The sequence below is a fragment of the Schistocerca serialis genome, chromosome 1 (genome assembly GCF_023864345.2).
Source record: "Schistocerca serialis cubense isolate TAMUIC-IGC-003099 chromosome 1, iqSchSeri2.2, whole genome shotgun sequence".
In the NCBI taxonomy this organism is placed as follows: Eukaryota; Metazoa; Arthropoda; class Insecta; order Orthoptera; family Acrididae; genus Schistocerca; species Schistocerca serialis.
In genome coordinates, this window is record NC_064638.1 from 986,055,343 (window position 1) to 986,073,534 (window position 18,192).

The 18,192-nt window shown below is 45.7% G+C and overlaps 1 protein-coding gene across 1 annotated transcript in view; it reads left to right on the forward strand.

The window, feature by feature from the left end:
* The window catches only part of LOC126412947 (discoidin domain-containing receptor 2-like), an 813,081-nt gene that overhangs the window by 774,109 nt on the left and 20,780 nt on the right, over positions 1–18,192 (forward strand). The window contains exons 13-14 of the mRNA XM_050082842.1: positions 5,185–5,445; positions 16,069–16,178. Of these exons, the coding sequence (XP_049938799.1) occupies positions 5,185–5,445; positions 16,069–16,178 (371 nt within the window). The remainder of the gene's footprint in view (positions 1–5,184; positions 5,446–16,068; positions 16,179–18,192) is intronic.

Here is an 18,192-nt window from a genome sequence, read left to right on the forward strand (position 1 = left end):
AGACGTGTCGTCTTCAGCGATGAGAGTCGCTTCTGCCTTGGTGCCAATGATGGTCGTATGCGTGTTTGGCGCCGTGCAGGTGAGCGCCACAATCAGGACTGCATACGACCGCGGCACACAGGGCCAACACCCGGCATCATGGTGTGGGGAGCGATCTCCTACACTGGCCGTACACCACTGGTGATCGTCGAGGGGACACTGAATAGTGCACGGTACATCCAAACCGTCATCGAACCCATCGTTCTACCATTCCCAGACCGGCAAGGGAACTTGCTGTTCCAACAGGACAATGCACGTCCGCATGTATCCCGTGCCACCCAACGTGCTCTAGAAGGTGTAAGTCAACTACCCTGGCCAGCAAGATCTCCGGATCTGTCCCCCATTGAGCATGTTTGGGACTGGATGAAGCGTCGTCTCACGCGGTCTGCACGTCCAGCACGAACGCTGGTCCAACTGAGGCGCCAGGTGGAAATGGCATGGCAAGCCGTTCCACAGGACTACATCCAGCATCTCTACGATCGTCTCCATGGGAGAATAGCAGCCTGCATTGCTGCGAAAGGTGGATATACACCGTACTAGTGCCGACATTGTGCATGCTCTGTTGCCTGTGTCTATGTGCCTGTGGTTCTGTCAGTGTGATCATGTGATCTATCTGACCCCAGGAATGTGTCAATAAAGTTTCCCCTTCCTGGGACAATGAATTCACGGTGTTCTTATTTCAATTTCCAGGAGTGTATATATAACGTCTTAACGCAGAAGTTACGCCAGCTGAAGTGGAAGACACTTGAGTACATTCCTCATGGAACCAGTCTCTCCCCATGCGATTATCACGCCTTCGGTTCCTTAAAAAAGACGTCAAAGATATGGCGGTTCCTGTCAGACTAGGATATGCACCAAGCAGTTGTGGACTCCACGCAGCAGCAAACTGTGTCTTACCAAACGGGTGTCTTCAACTTGGTGCGTCTGTGTGATGATTGCATCTATGCTCATGCGATTTTACCTGACTGACATACAAATTATGAGCTGTACGGACTTTGGACGGAAACTTTTTGATCGTCCCTTGTACATTCACTCACTGCTCATTGTAAAATTACCTCGATAACCGTTTTACAGGTAAAGAATTAAGAGATAAAATGAAACTGAAACGCTTCCTAGTTTGCACTCAACACACTTGTGTGTGATTACTGCAGTGTTTACTATTGCTCGCAAATGCAGTGCGTTTCTAGATAATTCAGTGGCTAAGAGCGGACTTGATTTGTAAGGAACAGAGTGAATAAGCGATTTTATGTAAAAATATTTTCGTTTATCACCTAATAAACAATGTCATAGTTCGCTATCTGGGGCATAATAGCAAGGTTTCTTTCAATTTTCTTAAAATAATGAACTGACATATTCAGCTACGATAGAAACTAATTACCGTTAGCGTTTGTTACTCGTCCCCCAGCGTAATAAAAATGGTATGAAACCTGAAGGTAATAGGAGGGGCAATGCTTCGAATAATAACAACCTGTCGCCTTGAAGTACAAGTAATTAGTGAATATCTATAGCGTGCAGCAGAAACCCGCCATATTTTAATTGTGGTTCACTTTATTGAGAATGCAGCAGAAGTGGATTTGAATTTACACGCTTCTCACCCTCAGCGTACTTTTATCAAAACACATGGATGTTGGTTTACAGGTGACTAGCTTACGATAATAAGAAATTCACAGTTTAGAAAGTGTGAAAACGATGTTTGCACTTGAAACTTGTATTTAACTGCAAGTTAGTGAAATTAGCGGCCGGAAATTTTATTCTTAACGTTTTTCTACGCTCACATGGTATTCATTAGTATTCAAGTCCGCCGGCCGTTGTGGCGGAGCGGTTCTAGGCGCTTCAGTCTGGAACCGCGCACCACTACGGTCGCAAGTTCGAATCCTGCCTCGGGCATAGATGTCTGTGATGTCCTTAGGTTAGTTAGGTTTACGTAGTTCTAAGTTCTAGGGGACGGATGACCTTAGACGTTAAGTCCCATAGTGCTCAGAGCCATTTGAGCCATTTTTGAGTATTCAAGTCCGTTGGCCACAACGCAAATTATCTAATCTCTACGTATGTCTTGGCACATTTTTATCAATAGTTGTACACACAGGTGGGAAAATACTGCACCCAAAATAAAATTTCTCCGCCTATTTATAAATCCCATGACTTATCGTAATATGTTATAAGTCTTTGTATTAATCAGTAAGTTTCATGGCACAAAATGTACAATAAATTCGCCGTTAAGAGGTTTGTAGAAAAGGTACGTGTGGATTTACATTTGTTTCTACGCTGTTTCATAAGGTAACATATTAATGTTGTAAATCTGTAAATGCTATTTTATCCCCCTCCTCCGCTTCCCCCCCTTCCTTCCCACCCTCTCTCTCTCTCTCTCTCTCTCTCTCTCTCTCTCTCTCTCTCTCTCTCTCTGAAGCCTTATTTTTTATATGAAATGCCTACACAAATTTAACGCCTCATCACTTGAAGTGCTGTAGCTCTGTATCGCAGCAACTTACACGCTCGTGTGTCTTGTACTACTCTGTAAATGTGTCAGAGAACGTACTGCGGGTGGATAATTTGTGCGTTGCGCAACGAACTTGAGTAGACAACATTGCAGCAACAGCGTGAAAATCGATTAATTTCAATTAAGAAAGTTGGCCATATCCGGGATTATAGCACAGTCGACGTCACGTGACAGCGGTGGCCTCTGGATGGCTTATATATACGGCGCTCGCTCGCGTTCTCGTTGCAGTTCGCCGCTTGTCCTCGGAGGATGCCTTCCGCAGTCGAAGGCGAAAGTTCAGGGGAGAGTTTTATGTATGGACCACGGCATCTCAGCCTGGAAGTGTTAAGTGATGGCTACGTAACATGTATTTTGATAGGAGTATACGGGTGATATTGTGTGAATTCGAAACTGGTAACGCTGCTTTTACAGCAAAGTAAACCAAAGCTATGTTTTGGTTGGTTGCTGCCGTGCGCTATAAACATTCAGTATCGCATGACATCCATTGTTCTCCACCAACCCTTAGTAAATTCGCTATTAGAACTGACGTAGTTCTACGTTTTTCTAAACTTGTTAAGAAAACAATAAATTGAAGGCTCCTGTTCATGAAAAATCAATATCTATTAAAAAGGAAAATGTGATCTTAGCAACGATTAAGACTGTTAGATTAACATTGGCCTCTTAAACATAATGCTTGGTACTAACTTATGAAATGAAGATAATCTGCTTTAGCAAAAGATGTTTTTAAATAAGATAATGATAAATTACATCAAACATAAAGAAAAATTAGACAATAACTTTCAATAAAACGATGACAGTAGGTACATGAACGAATCAAGTAAGAATTTATTTCAATTCATCACAGTCGAGACGTACCTTTTACTCAATGAAATTCCTTTGCACACGTGTTTTTGTCATTTAAAACATGTTTTGGTAGCTTTAGTGCCTTTATGGAGTGGACACCATAACCCTTTTTGGCTCAGTCGGTCCTGCTAGGACCTACAATGCAGAGTCCTTGACATCATGTTGAAATTTTTTTGAAAAGAACTTCGTTCAAAAAAAAAAAAATAAAAGGTTCAAATGTCCCCTAGAACCTAGAACTACTTAAACCTAACTAACCTAAAGACATCACACACATAGATACCCGAGGCAGAATTCGAACCTGCGAAGTAGTGGCCGCACCGTTCCAGACTGAAGCGCGTAGAACCGCTCGGTCACAACGGCCGGCGAACTTCGTCCATTGCAGTCTATAACTCTTTGGAAAAATCTCAAGAATTCATTTTTCTCTGTTTGATCAATGCCATGCCAATTTTTTTTATAAAATCTCAATGCACCATCTTGCGATTCATATTTGTAACGCGTTCTTCCACAAAAATATCCCAATTCTCTTAGTGTATCTTGGTTTTCTTCAAGAACTTTCTCTTACTGTGTCTCTTCATTGTCTTCTATTTCACTGTCAGTTTCATGATAAGATATTTCGGTTTCATTGCCATTAAATCGGTTGCAATGAAAAGTAGTTAGTGTATCCAATGAGTTAGTGTCTTAACCAGCTACAAGTACCTCCAAAATTTGATCAGCGTTCAAACGTCGCTCCATTCTGTCTGAAATTTGTCATGACAAATAATGTTTAAAAGTTAGTGGGGTAGATTTTGACCCAAACTGGTAAGAACCCACGGAAACGATGGTCATTGCTTAGCACACGTCTGCACAGTGCAAAAGCACAGCCGGCACAAGGTTACATGGAAGAGCAGTGGCAAAGTTGCAGTAAGAACGGAACTGTAAACGAAAGAGTGACGGGGCAGGGGGGGGGGGGGTAATAATTCACCCCAAAAAATGGTTCAAATGGCTCTGAGCACTATGCGACTTAACTTCTGAGGTCATCAGTCGCCTAGAACTTAGAACTAATTAAACCTAACTAACCTAAGGACATCACACACATCCATACCCGAGGCAGGATTCGAACCTGCGACCGTAGCGGTCACGCGGTTCCAGACTGAAGCGCCTTTAACCGCACGGCCACACCGGCCGGCAATTCACCCCACAAATGTAGTTAAGGGTTAATACGATTACTGCAGTAATGTACACAAGTAATTAGCTTCTTATAAGTGTCCTTTAATTTACGTCTATGTTCACAAACTTTTTGTTAACAGATTACCGGTCTCGGTCTTTAATGACCATCATCAGATCTGCAGCAAAAATAGGAAAAACATAAATACACTCGCAAACTCTATACAGCTTAAGAACAATACATAGACCATAAAGAAAAGTAGTACTGACAAAATTTACATTTGTGTGCTTTAAATATGAAGAGGCATACCGGTTTCATAATAACAAAGTCCTAATGAACTGGAGCCATAGTGGCATCGTCAAATGTTAAATGCGGAATCAGTACCAGCATCGTCAAACACATATAAATAACATCACATGCACGAGTCATGTTGTCAGTGGTACTACTGTTTAAAACAAGCTGCCGTACAGTAGCCACATGGTGTTTGTGTTTTGTGACCACAGACATAAATTAAAGGAAACTTACCACATATACAGGTCACTGTGTTTTCACGACGATGTCGCAGCTTGTGTAATTAGCTTCTGTCCTCCGATGTTCCTTGCTCGTCTCGGCGTGCGGGCTGCGAGAGACAGCTAGAGACGGTGAGTGTCGGCGGTTGCAGGGCGGGGAGTCTTCGCCGCCGCCGGTGCCGCCCCCGCTGCCGCCCCTACCGCCGCTGGCGCCCGGGTCGCCGTACGACGGCGCCGCCACGGGCAGCGACTCGGCGGGCCTGGACGAGCTGACCACGGCCACCGAGGACGAGGCCGCAGACGGCGACGGCGACGAGGAGGAGGACGCTGCGGCGGGCGCGCAGCCGCTGCCACTGTTCCCCAGGGAACACCTGCGCGTCGTCGAGATGCTCGGCGTCGGCCACTTCGGGGACGTGAGTAGCGAGCAGTGTGACACCAACGTCACAGGCACTGCTGCAATTCCCTGAGCAGGCGCGCTCATTGGCTGCATCTCTCTCCTGGGCATTAAAACTGCAACACCGGAAGAGGCAACGAATGACAGATTTTACTTATGAAGTTAGTCATTGTATGTATACAGGATAGGAGGAGGCAGACATGAGTTAATTTGAGAGTGGTTACCAGATAAACAGAGCGCGAAATGAAGTACATCGAGTCGAAGTGAGAGTGAATGACACATACAAATACGTCATTCCATCCCGCTTCCGCCTAATGCGAGAGATATTTAATCTAAGTGGCAGGCTTGTGGTGGTGTGTCAGCCTCTCGGTAACACGTGGCCAGATGTTTTCAACGCTTGAGAAATTTGGTGGACTTGCTGGCCAGGATAACAGTCGAAAAACCTCTGGGGTGGGTCAGGACCGTACAGCAAACATGGTGTCTTGCGTTATCTTGCTGACAACTCCACAGATAGGTCGAAGATAGGTCACATCTACCTGTTCAAATATGTAAAGAATACACTTGCCAAAAAAACTGCAACACCCTCAAGAACAACGTAATTTTATTGACAGGTGAGCTGACAGGTAGTTTATCATTATATGAGTGTATGACAGTGAATTCAGACCAAAGGAGACCCACATGTAACAGTAAACGTTGTGCAAAATTTAGCATCAGTCTACAGAGTACGCTCCGTGACAACAACTCAGACATGTATTCTCGCATGCCAGGCGTCAGGTCGTGCACGTGTCCTAGCAATTTGGTAATGGTTTTTGCAGCCCTGGAGGACGAGTACCCACTTCATCCAGCTCCATACGTGTCCAACTGGGTAAAGATCTGCTGACGTCGCTGGCCGAGGCAGATGATATACAGCATGGACTGGTTTAACGCCCAAGCGACACAAGCTGAGAGGAGCAGCGGAGGCGCCACAACTGTAACATTTCTATACAGGGCAGACCACAATTAGTAGCGGCCGCTTGTGGCGGCAAGCTGAGGGGGGTGCCATGGACGTAAAAGTGCAAGATTAGTGTGCCGTGCGTGTTACAATAAGTAGCGAAAACTGACACGGGTGAAAATGTACGATGGGAAAGGGAGAAGCGAGGGACACAAAGTTCTGGAGCCGGTCCTGTGTACACCACAAAGAGCACGTTGCCTCACAGCACTTGTTTGTGGACGTTCATTGTCCAGCTGATAAACCACATCATCTATCTGTCTACGAAATTGCTGTGACACGGTGATAGCATATCAAAGTAGTGACCACTGGTTACTTTACGCTGCAGAAACACCGTGGCGGCTATCTGCATCCCCCCTTCGCCGCTCAATGAAGAATGGGTTGAGACTTGTTTGTTATGGGTGATTGCACTCTGAAAAAGGTAGGTCACAGGGTCTACGCTATACCAGTGTAACACTCATCACTCACATAACGAACAGAACCTACTATCGTAATTGAAGTCAACAGAGCACCGTTTCATTTTCCAGTCAACTGTTTCATGATACCAGAGTAGCCATGGTTGTCTCACTGTTCTACATCTACATCTACATCTACATTGATACTCCGCAAGCCACCCAACGGTGTGTGGCGGAGGGCACTTTACGTGCCACTGTCATTAACTCCCTTTCCTGTTCCAGTCGCGTATGGTTCGCGGGAAGAACGACTGTCTGAAAGCCTCCGTGCGCGCTCTAATCTCTCTAATCTCTCTAATTTTACATTCGTGATCTCCTCGGGAAGTATAAGTAGGGGGAAGCAATATATTCGATACCTCATCCAGAAACGCACCCTCTCGAAACCTGGCGAGCAAGCTACACCGCGATGCAGAGCGCCTCTCTTGCAGAGTCTGCCACTTGAGTTTATTAAACATCTCCGTAACGCTATCACGGTTACCAAATAACCCAGTGACGAAACGCGCCGCTCTTCTTTGGATCTTCTCTATCTCCTCCGTCAACCCGACCTGGTACGGATCCCACACTGATGAGCAATACTCAAGTATAGGTCGAACGAGTGTTTTGTAAGCCACCTCCTTTGTTGATGGACTACATTTTCTAAGCACTCTCCCAATGAATCTCAACCTGGTACCCGCCTTACCAACAATTAGTTTTATATGATCATTCCACTTCAAATCGTTCCGTACGCATACTCCCAGATATTTTACAGAAGTAACTGCTACCAGTGTTTGTTCCGCTATCATATAGTCATACAATAAAGGATCCTTCTTTCTATGTATTCGCAATACATTACATTTGTCTATGTTAAGGGTCAGTTGCCACTCCCTGCACCAAGTGCGTATCCGCTGCAGATCTTCCTGTATTTCGCTACAATTTTCTAATGCAGCAACTTCTCTGTATACTACAGCATCATCCGCGAAAAGCCGCATGGAACTTCCGACACTATTTACTAAGTCATTTATATATATTGTGAAAAGCAATGGTCCCATAACACTCCCCTGTGGCACGCCAGAGGTTACTTTAACGTCTGTAGACGTCTCTCCATTGATAACAACATGCTGTGTTCTGTTTGCTAAAAACTCTTCAATCCAGCCACACAGCTGGTCTGATATTCCGTAGGCTCTTACTTTGTTTATCAGGCGACAGTGCGGAACTGTATCGAACGCCTTCCGGAAGTCAAGAAAAATAGCATCTACCTGGGAGCCTGTATCTAATATTTTCTGGGTCTCATGAACAAATAAGGCGAGTTGGGTCTCACACGATCGCTGTTTCCGGAATCCATGTTGATTCCTACATAGTAGATTCTGGGTTTCCAGAAATGACATGATACGCGAGCAAAAAACATGTTCTAAAATTCTACAAGAGATCGACGTAAGAGATATAGGTCTATAGTTTTGCGCATCTGCTCGACGACCCTTCTTGAAGACTGGAACTATCTGTGCTCTTTTCCAATCATTTGGAACCCTCCGTTCCTCTAGAGACTTGCGGTACACGGCTGTTAGAAGGGGGGCAAGTTCTTTCGCGTACTCTGTGTAGAATCGAATTGGTATCCCGTCAGGTCCAGTGGACTTTCCTCTATTGAGTGATTCCAGTTGCTTTTCTATTCCTTGGACACTTATTTCGATGTCAGCCATTTTTTCGTTTGTGCGAGGATTTAGAGAAGGAACTGCAGTGCGGTCTTCCTCTGTGAAACAGCTTTGGAAAAAGGTGTTTAGTATTTCAGCTTTACGCGAGTCATCCTCTGTTTCAATGCCATCATCATCCCGTAGTGTCTGGATATGCTGTTTCGAGCCACTTACTGATTTAACGTAAGACCAGAACTTCCTAGGATTTTCTGTCAAGTCGGTACATAGAATTTTACTTTCGAATTCAATGAACGCTTCACGCATAGCCCTCCTTACGCTAACTTTGACATCGTTTAGCTTCAGTTTGTCTGAGAGGTTTTGGCTGCGTTTAAACTTGGAGTGGAGCTCTCTTTGCTTTCGCAGTAGTTTCCTAACTTTGTTGTTGTACCACGGTGGGTTTTTCCCGTCCCTCACAGTTTTACTCGGCACGTACCTGTCTAAAACGCATTTTACGATTGCCTTGAACTTTTTCCATAAACACTCAACATTGTCAGTGTCGGAACAGAAATTTTCGTTTTGATCTGTTAGGTAGTCTGAAATCTACCTTCTATTACTCTTGCTAAACAGATAAACCTTCCTCCCTTTTTTTATATTCCTATTAACTTCCATATTCAGGGATGCTGCAACGGCCTTATGATCACTGATTCCCTGTTCTGTACATACAGATTCGAAAAGTTCGGGTCTGTTTGTTATCAGTAGGTCCAATATGTTATCTCCACGAGTCGGTTCTCTGTTTAATTGCTCGAGGTAATTTTCGGATAGTGCACTCAGTATAATGTCACTCGATGCTCTGTCCCTACCACCCGTCCTAAACATCTGAGTGTCCCAGTCTATATCTGGTAAATTGAAATCTCCACCTAAGACTATAACATGCTGAGAAAATTTATGTGAAATGTATTCCAAATTTTCTCTCAGTTGTTCTGCCACTAATGCTGCTGAGTCGGGAGGTCGGTAAAAGGAGCCAATTATTAACCTAGTTCGGTTGTTTAGTGTAACCTCCACCCATAATAATTCACAGGAACTATCCACTTCTACTTCACTACAGGATAAACTACTACTAACAGCGATGAACACTCCACCACCGGTTGCATGCAATCTATCCTTTCTAAACACCGTCTGTACCTTTGTAAAAATTTCGTCAGAATTTATCTCTGGCTTAAGCCAGCTTTCTGTACCTATAACGATTTCAGCTTCGGTGCTTTCTATCAGCGCTTGAAGTTCCGGTACTTTACCAACGCAGCTTCGACAGTTGACAATTACAATACCGATTGCTGCTTGGTCCCCGCATGTCCTGACTTTGCCCCGCACCCGTTGAGGCTGTTGCCCTTTCTGTACTTGCCCAAGGCCACACAACTCCTGCTACCCGTGTAGCCGCTTGTTGCGTGTAGTGGACTCCTGACCTATCCAGCGGAACCCGAAACCCCACCACCCTATGGCGCAAGTCGAGGAATCTGCAGCCCACACGGTCGCAGAACCGTCTCAGCCTCTGATTCAGACCCTCCACTCGGCTCTGTACCAAAGGTCCGCAGTCAGTCCTGTCGACGATGCTGCAGATGGTGAGCTCTGCTTTCATCCCGCTAGCGAGACTGGCAGTCTTCACCAAATCAGATAGCCGCCGGAAGCCAGAGAGGATTTCCTCCGATCCATAGCGACACACATCATTGGTGCCGACATGAGCGACCACCTGCAGATGGGTGCACCCTGTACCCTTCATGGCATCCGGAAGGACCCTTTCCACATCTGGAATGACTCCCCCCGGTATGCACACGGAGTGCACATTGGTTTTCTTCCCCTCTCTTGCTGCCATTTCCCTAAGGGGCCCCATTACGCGCCTGACGTTGGAGCTCCCAACTACCAGTAAGCCCACCCTCTGCGACTGCCCGGATCTTGCAGACTGAGGGGCAACCTCTGGAACAGGACAAGCAGCCATGTCAGGCCGAAGATCAGTATCAGCCTGAGACAGAGCCTGAAACCGGTTCGTCAGACAAACTGGAGAGGCTTTCCGTTCAGCCCTCCGGAATGTCTTTCGCCCCCTGCCACACCTTGATACGACCTCCCACTCTACCACAGGTGAGGGATCAGCCTCAATGCGGGCAGTATCCCGGGCAACCACAGTCGTAGTCCGATCAGGGGATGCGTGGGACGAGCTGGCCGTCCCCGACAAACCCCCATCCCGACCCCCACAGTGATGCCCATTGGCAACACCCTCAAGCTGTGTGACCGAAGCCAACACTGCCTGAAGCTGGGAGCGAAGGGATGCCAACTCAGCCTGCATCCGAACACAGCAGTTGCAGTCCCTATCCATGCTAAGTACCAAAAACACGCAAAGAAATTAAGAATTAAACTATGTAACAAATGAGTGAGCTAGGAGTATACGACTTGCTGCTGCAGCTGCTTATCCAACGGCGGCAGGGAGCTGTCTTGAGTAACCTGGCCAGATGCGTATGTGTTCTTAGTCCTGTGGCAAGCAGACGGTTCCTAATGGTCCTTGATGACACCGTAGGTGATACATGTGGGCGCAGATTTCGTCCGTTGATGGTATTCGGTCAGCTACTGCTGCTCCCCCAATGCTTCGATCGTAACGTGCGCGTGTACTACGCGAATGTCCAGAACCTGGTCTATAGGTGCGAGAATGTTCCACAGACCACAGCTGAAAGTTCCAACACACAACCGATGCCTGTTACACAACATGTACAGCAATTCGTCGATAGGTCCATCCATCTTCACGCAGCTCCACAGTCTACCCCATTCAGATGGCTTAAGCTATTCAAGACGAGTGCGTACTCGTCGGTGGTGCATGGCTGTAGCTTAGAATGAATGTTGCAAAACTGCTCACCTCTTAGCACAGTTACTGCCTGCAGCATCAAAACAGAGGGCGCACAGACACTTCGCCTGAGCGCCATCTGATCCCCGATGACCGTTACACTTGAAACACTAACAATGCAACCCCTCATTATGCACATATTCTGCCGTGATGCCACTGAACACAATCCTTGAGACTGTTGAATTTTTGTATCCAGCATTGTATAATGTGTGCTGTCAAAATTAGCTACTGTGCTAATACCTTGAGTTGTGTACTGAGTAGCCCATAATACGACACCATGCGATTGGCCCCTGTGACGATGGCGAATGGACTCTCGGAACATTCGTTCATCTCCTGCACGGCTTGGTGGACAATATGTTTCTCCTCTTAGGAGCTAGCGGAGTGGGACCATTGAAATCTTGCATGGCATTGTGTATGACACTCCTGAACCGACAGATTAGATAACCACATGACCGTCACGGGATCCCGACCAACTTGTGCAGCAATATCACGGAACCATAAAGCGCGGTCCTGTGGCAAAACTCGTTACACATGATAGTAGATGTTCCTTCTCCTTACCAGAAGCATAAAACGGTGTGTTCTCAATTAACAAACATTCAGAAATGATTTCTGGCTGCGTAATCCTTCCTTATGTATTGACTGTAGATGGCGTTCAGTCAACGTAGTGTGTTTGCACTTAAATACTACTCACTAGGATATTCAGTTTCATTTGTGCCAGTTTGCCGATTGCTGCACTCTGTCTCCTGAATATTGCAGTTCCGATGGCCAGCAGGGTACATATGTCAACGGAGCGTGGTTGAAACCATTGTGTGTGGACTATCTTCATCGAACATGCACCACATTTTGAGAGCGGCACACTAATTCGTCAAATGCACAAAACAGGCTGCCTGTAATGCTACAAATCATGATAAAATTATTTGAAATGAAGTATTAAGTAGCAGCTTTCACGTAGCGTACTGTAAAAGACTTGAAGATTGCCAAGCAGCAACGTCTTTCAAAGCCTTTCCACGAATAAGAAAATTTAGGAACACTATCAATAAACGAGCCAATAACATGTTCAACGGCAGTTTTATTCTACGCCCTGCTACTGAAGGAACTATTTCCAAGTAAACACACAGAATAATTTCGGAAGTGCGTTCCTGAACAACGAACGCATGCTGCCGATCTGATTCAGGATCACTAACATTTTAGTAAGACTCTTTACGGGAATTTCGGTGTGGGTTACTTCCAAAAATCTTCGGGTAGTTCGTTCAGCTTGCTTATCTACTGAGGTGACGTTTCCGTTATAACAGTACACTTTCACAGATATTTAAGGAATATTGGCTGAGGATTTCATTCAATGAAACCGTAAATCGTGTTTGTCATTTGACTCCCACGCCTTCGAGCTAGCCTGTTTGTAGCAAGATCAGCACCCTTCAAGCAACGCAGCCAGTAATATGGGGCGTGGATTTTATGAAGTGGGTGATAGGTATTTGGCTAACAGAGCGTTGACAAGAGGAGTAAGGAGGTAGGGCTTATACTCGTAACCTGTAGGAAGAATAGTTTCCTGCATTGAGCAGGAGTTTCCCAATGGAAAAATGGTTCAAATGGCTCTGAGCACTATGGGACTTAACATCTGAGGTCATCAGTCCCCTAAAACTTAGAACTACTTAAACCTAAATAACCTAAGGACATCAAACACATCCATGCCCAAGGAAGGATTCGAACCTGCGAACGTAGCGGTCGCATGGTTCCAGAATGAAGCTTCTTCAACCGCTCGGCCACACTGGTCGGCTGTGTGGAGGGGGAAATAGAAGTTTTATTAAGCTGGAAGAAGCATTAGTGGTCCACTGTCAGTGTAGAGATATGATCTATAGAATTCCGATGTACAGGTTTCGCGGACGCATAAGATTTCAGGTGAAATGCTAGAAGTCTTAGTGGAGGTGATGACTTGAGAAACGGACTAGCAATACATAAAGCCGGTTGACAGATATGATTTGCGACGGATAGAGGATGAGACTGAAGAGATTTTAAATATAATGATAGAACGTTGAGATCATTAGAAATCAAAGCAGCTTGCCTTCAATGTAAATAATGTTAGAAGCAAGGGATAATTTTTTTTCTAGCAGTTTCAGTGGTTAATTATCGCATAACTGTATTTAACCTGATTTGGAACTCTTACTACTCTCAACGAAGTGAAGAGTTTTCTCAGAAGAACACTGGATGCTGTCTGAACTGAGTGTCAGTTTTCCCTAAGTGTATTTGGCCATATTCTATCGCTTCTTTTCACAAAAGAGAAGAGTAGTCCATAAAATAACTACTCGTATCGGTACTTAAGAGTGGCGAAGTTAGTTTGGTCTTACTAAGAGTGAGTTTCGAGAATGGTTCGCTCGCAAAACAATCCAACATCGTGACCACTCACCCGCGACGCTGATGCTATTGCATGCTGCTCTTTAATGTACTTGTAGTTCTTGGACCGTCCACTGTTTCTACTTTGCTTTTCTTCACAGTTTAGTACACCTTCCTGTTTTCATGCTTGGTCTGTGATGAGTTATTGACGGTCAGTCCATTGGGCCGTCTTACCACTAAATCTGAGGGTGGAGCGATGGGGAGTTTCAACAATCACAGCTAAACCAAGACCAGGGGATCACCTGTACCAACAATCAGGGATAGTTGAGAATGGCGGACGGTGGTTGTAACAAATCGCATGACATCAGCGGAAGGATTATACACTCCTGGAAATGGAAAAAAGAACACATTGACACCGGTGTGTCAGACCCACCATACTTGCTCCGGACACTGCGAGAGGGCTGTACAAGCAATGATCACACGCACGGCACAGCGGACACACCAGGAACCGCGGTGTTGGTCGTCGAATGGCGCTAGCTGCGCAGCATTTGTGCACCGCCGCTGTCAGTGTCAGCCAGTTTGCCGTTTCATACGGAGCTCCATCGCAGTCTTTAACACTGGTAGCATGCCGCGACAGCGTGGACGTGAACCGTATGTGCAGTTGACGGACTTTGAGCGAGGGCGTATAGTGGGCATGCGGGAGGCCGGGTGGACGTACCGCCGAATTGCTCAACACGTGGGGCGTGAGGTCTCCACAGTACATCGATGTTGTTGCCAGTGGTCGGCGGAAGGTGCACGTGCCCGTCGACCTGGGACCGGACCGCAGCGACGCACGGATGCACGCCAAGACCTTAGGATCCTACGCAGTGCCGTAGGGGACCGCACCGCCACTTCCCAGCCAATTAGGGACACTGTTGCTCCTGGGGTTTCGGCGAGGACCATTCGCAACCGTCTCCATGAAGCTGGGCTACGGTCCCGCACACCGTTAGGCCGTCTTCCGCTCATCGTGCAGCCCGCCTTCAGTGGTGTCGCGACAGGCGTGAATGGAGGGACGAATGGAGACGTGTCGTCTTCAGCGATGAGAATCGCTTCTGCCTTGGTGCCAATGATGGTCGTATGCGTGTTTGGCGCCGTGCAGGTGAGCGCCACAATCAGGACTGCATACGACCGAGGCACACAGGGCCAACACCCGGCATCATGGTGTGGGGAGCGATCTCCTACACTGGCCGTACACCACTGGTGACCGTCGAGGGGACACTGAATAGTGCACGGTACATCCAAACCGTCATCGAACCCATCGTTCTACCATTCCTAGACCGGCAAGGGAACTTGCTGTTCCAACAGGACAATGCACGTCCGCATGTATCCCGTGCCACCCAACGTGCTCTAGAAGGTGTAAGTCAACTACCCTGGCCAGCAAGATCTCCGGATCTGTCCCCCATTGAGCATGTTTGGGACTGGATGAAGCGTCGTCTCACGCGGTCTGCACGTCCAGCACGAACGCTGGTCCAACTGAGGCGCCAGGTGGAAATGGCATGGCAAGCCGTTCCACAGGACTACATCCAGCATTTCTACGATCGTCTCCATGGGAGAATAGCAGCCTGCATTGCTGCGAAAGGTGGATATACACTGTACTAGTGCCGACATTGCGCATGCTCTGTTGCCTGTGTCTATGTGCCTGTGATTCTGTCATTGTGATCATGTGATGTATCTGACCCCAGGAATGTGTCAATAAAGTTTCCCCTTCCTGGGACAATGAATTCACGGTGTTCTTATTTCAATTTCCAGGAGTGTATTACACGTTCTTCAGCGAAACAACATCTCAGTTTCACATGATACCACGTATTCCCTACATTTCTAGATAATTCATGCATACAGAGGCACAACGGCAGAGAAATTCACAATAATTGTATTAGAGGTCTAAAATCTTTTACTTCTTGGTGATGTACTCCTACGGGCACATCTTATCATGGTACGTGTTCTGGTCTTTAAGATCAATGATGAGCTGAACTCGTACCTTGTTCGTATTCAAATTAACTGTCAGCAATATTAAGACAGACAGGTAACTCAAGTAACGTTCTGGTTAGACTTTTTGTTGCCGAAAAAGCGTAATATATCACAAAAATATTACATGATAAAATTTTGCAAGTTTATCAACACATAATTAGTTGAAAACTTTTATCCTAAATTAATGACTGGTTTTTCTATTCAGTAATTCTTAACAGTTTTCTTTGTGAAAGAATAAGTGCAACAAAGAGAATGGCATTGCAGCTTCGTTTATGAAGTCTATACGTGAATGACCCTTCAGTATTCCAATCAATGGAATCTGTAGTTAATTGTCTGAATTAAGGATTAATGGTTCATTGAAACGTTTTGTCTGTTGCAGGTACACTTATGCGAAGTGAAGCAGTTTCCAGAAGTTCTCGACAAGAATCTCTGCACGTGCAAACTTGTGGCTGTGAAATTCCTTCGACCGAATGCTTCGGAAGCTGTAAGGTACTACAAACTAGCTGTTAAGCAGCGCTATTTAGACTATTTTATTTACAAATACACCGCCTCACAGAAACAATGAAGTAACCACGAGACATGCTCGATGTCAATGTAGCTTCTGACACGTACAAATCGTCCTCTGGTACGTGAAGAGTAGGAGTAGCAATTCTCAATGGCAGAAAGAATGGCCACTAGAGTGCATTACTGTTATTCATGTTTGTTGTAAGCAGGCCTGGTAGGGTATATAAGGGCACCGGCGACATCATGACATGCGTGATCACTGTGAAGGTCATGGAGAAGTCGCGTTCTAATGTGAGACTGCGTTTTCGACACCTGATAAGAGTCTGAACTGGTGCTCATCGTAGATCTTTATTCGGGACGGATGATGGAATTATGCGGCTTCCGGATATGTGCTACATTTGGATGTGACAATTATCCTACGTTGGACTAATTAGAAAGTGAGGGCAGGCATGTTTGTCAAGGTTCTAATCGAACATTATCTGACCACCTGGAAGGAGGATCGCCACATTATGCACCAAGCACATCGCGACCCCTTCACATCTTTCACGACTGCGCTTTCCATCCGAAAACAACTAAAGGATTTCCTTCAACATTTTGTGTCATCCCACGTTATTGACTGCAAGTTGGCAGCAGCCGGAATAGGGAATTACCCTCCCATTTGTTGGCTCCCGTTGACACCATTACACGAAATGGCTGCGTTTGGAGTGGTGTGTGACCCAGAGGACTCGTAATGAATGGCGTCGCATTGTGTTCAGCGTTGAATCTGCAACTGCACTACGCCGGACAACTAACGTCGGTGAATATGGTGTCTATCTGCAGAGAGGTCTAACTATTCCAGTGTTTTGGAAAGGCAGAGCGGCGTTACTCCTGTGTGAGGAGCCTTAGAATGTGATTTCAGTTAACGGTTGGTAGTGACTGACAGAGCTCGGACGGCTGAATGATACGTCACAGACATCCAGCGTCCTCATGTTTTATCTCTCATGCCACTTTCTGGCAGGAGAGCGCTTGCCTGCACGTGGCACGTTATTCTGTGAACTGTTTCGTTGATGTTGGCCTACTCCCGTGGCCAGCAAGATCTCCACAGCTGTTTTCGATAGATCGTGTGTGAGACCAGCTCGAGCGTAGAATTTGTCAGGAGATGATACAGTATCTTTGACACCCTTCCCAACCGATTCAGTTGCAGCATGCAGGTCAGAGGAGGTGCAAGCTCATACTGTTGAAAGGGCTCATACAGCAAAATCGCTTGTAAATTTGACTCGATTTTCTGACCACTGAAATGTTATCATATGTCCTCCCAGACGGTGGTATTTCATTTCGTTTCCTTCTCCCCTCTGGTTGTTCCACATTCTTGTCAGGCAACGTTTATAGCAGCAATATCAACTTCATATTATGGATTACAGCTATATAAATCGTAAATAATGGAATTATTTAAATATGACTTTGTTCACATGAAATATATAAATAAAAAATTATTTTCAATATTTCACAGAAATTAATATGATCGATAAACTGATGGCGTTGTCGAAAGTTGAGAAATCTTGATACGTCTTCCTTAGCTCACCGACGTCTGAATACGACACTTACTGGGAACCACCTAGCACAATTTTTGGAGTGACGTTATTATTTCTGCGGCCTCTTTTGTAAATTAAGTTGTAATATATCATTAAGTGGGGTAATTACGGATATTTGTAAAATCTTATATGCAAGACCCATTGAAACCATTCATCATTTTTAAGACGATTTAAAGAGTAGAAAAGGTTTCGAGAGAGCTTTGTGGTATTTGTGTATAATCTACTTTCGATTATACAGCTCATGAGGAATTTCAAAAACCTATGAGGCTGCACCTACGTCTCTGAATAACACAATACGTATTATTGAACCATCTGACCACTTCTGATGATCTGTCTATAATTTACGATTGAACCCCCCCCCCCCCCCCCCCCCCCAATACAGTTGGACTGCTAAGTGACACCTAGACACGACTGAAGAACGTTGAATA